At 52.5% G+C, this 1591-nt stretch overlaps 1 protein-coding gene across 1 annotated transcript in view; it reads left to right on the forward strand.

Annotated features, from left to right (window-relative positions):
- Nucleotides 1-236: 236 nt before the first annotated feature.
- LOC104275513 (protein phosphatase 1G-like) overlaps nt 237-1591 on the forward strand; it is a gene marked incomplete at both ends in the record, with an annotated part of 2564 nt that continues 1209 nt past the window's right edge. Inside the window, one exon of the mRNA XM_009871486.1 lies at nt 237-369. Within this exon, the coding sequence (XP_009869788.1) occupies nt 237-369 (133 nt within the window). The remainder of the gene's footprint in view (nt 370-1591) is intronic.

Below are 1591 nucleotides of genomic sequence, written 5' to 3' on the forward strand. Positions count from 1 at the left end.
GGGGAGGTGGTGGGGTCTCCGTCCTTGGAGCTGTTCAGAAGCTGCCTGGACATGGTCCTGGGCAACCAGCTCTGGGTGTCCCTGCCTCAGCAGGGGATGGGACAAGGTGGGCCCCAGAGGTCCCTGCCAGGCTCAACCTCTCTGTGGTTCTGCACGATGTGTGTTCTGGGAGGGACGTGACTGCACCCTGTAAGGAAGACCACACTGTGCTGACTCTCATCTCTGTTCATACGTAGGCCCTGGAAGATGCTTTCTTAGCCATAGATGCCAAGCTCACCACTGAGGAGGTGATTAAAGAGCTCTCTCAGATGGCTGGCAGACCCCAGGATGATGAAGATGAGAAAGAGAAAGTTGCTGATGAAGATGATGGTAAGTCAGATACCACTGAATAGACAAGAGCATAGCTCCAGGACAGGGACCCAGAGCGACTGGGCCAGGTCTCTTTTAGCAGAAGGTTTTCTTTTCAAATTTCTCAGTTAAGTTTTAGCTGGAGTTGAACTGCTGCCCCTCAGCACCATTTGTTGCTTTGGACTGCCGCTAGGGGAATTCTGGTGCGTTTGGTACCTTAATCCTGTGAATTAAAAACCCGTTTTCCTTAGGGCTACCTCCGTGGGGTGCAGAGTTCTAGGATGTGGCAGAAACCGCAGAGCTGGGATGTGGGTGAAGTTGTGAGACAGCAGTGTCCAGTGCTCGGCTCTCCCATGCTGGCAGCACACACTGGCTGCAGATAGGGTTGAAGGAGATTATGGTCTCTTCAGCAATTCTTTTTCTCACAAATAAGTGTATTTTTTCCACCAGGAAGTAGTTGCCAGACCACAAAGCCAGCTGGAAGGTGAATCCCAGGGTAGAATCCTGTGCTGCTCTGAGCTAAGTGTCTTGAGACTAGCCTTGAAGCAGATGTAAAGCTGTGAATGCTGTGGGTTGTTCTGAAAATGCTGAATTTGTTGGCCCTCGTTCTCCAGCTGACAGGGGCCATGGGGTTGTAGTTGGTTGGTTGGGTTTTTTTCTTTTTCTCCTGTATTTCCAGGAGTGTTTGGGAGGGAGGTTGTGACTTAGACGGTCTTGAAGGTCCCTTCCAACCAATCAGTCTATGATTCTGTGTGGGTGTTTCTTTTGGGGGAAGGATTAACCAGTGAAGAAAGTTAATAACCAGGGGGAGGCCAGTAGGGAAGCAGTGGTCCTTGGCTCATCCTTTAGGCAAAGTCATCCTGTTTTCTGTCGCGTCCCACCGGGGCGGTCCTGCCTTCGCTGCCTGAAGCTGTCCTGTCATGTTTGTGGGTGTCTGGATCACAACTGGTTGGGATCCCTGTGGAGCAACTGCTATAACAAAACCTCCTTGTTCCTGGTTGCAGCGTCACTGAACAAATCCACGCATGGAAGTGGTCGCTCTTCTTCCCCCACAGCTTCAGATGAGCCTACGCTTGAGAAATATGAGGCTCTCTGCCCTCTGACCTTACATCTAATTTAGTGCCTGGTGCTGCCCGCGAGTCTGCTGGACGGCACCAGAGGCCGGGTGCACGGGGCAATGCAGGCGGCAAGTGTCAGCCGGGAGCCATTACCCTGCCTGCTGGAAGCCGTGGGGCGGCACCTG

Source organism: Apaloderma vittatum, unplaced genomic scaffold, assembly GCF_000703405.1.
Source record: "Apaloderma vittatum isolate BGI_N311 unplaced genomic scaffold, ASM70340v1 scaffold27166, whole genome shotgun sequence".
NCBI classification, from domain to species: domain Eukaryota; kingdom Metazoa; phylum Chordata; class Aves; order Trogoniformes; family Trogonidae; genus Apaloderma; species Apaloderma vittatum.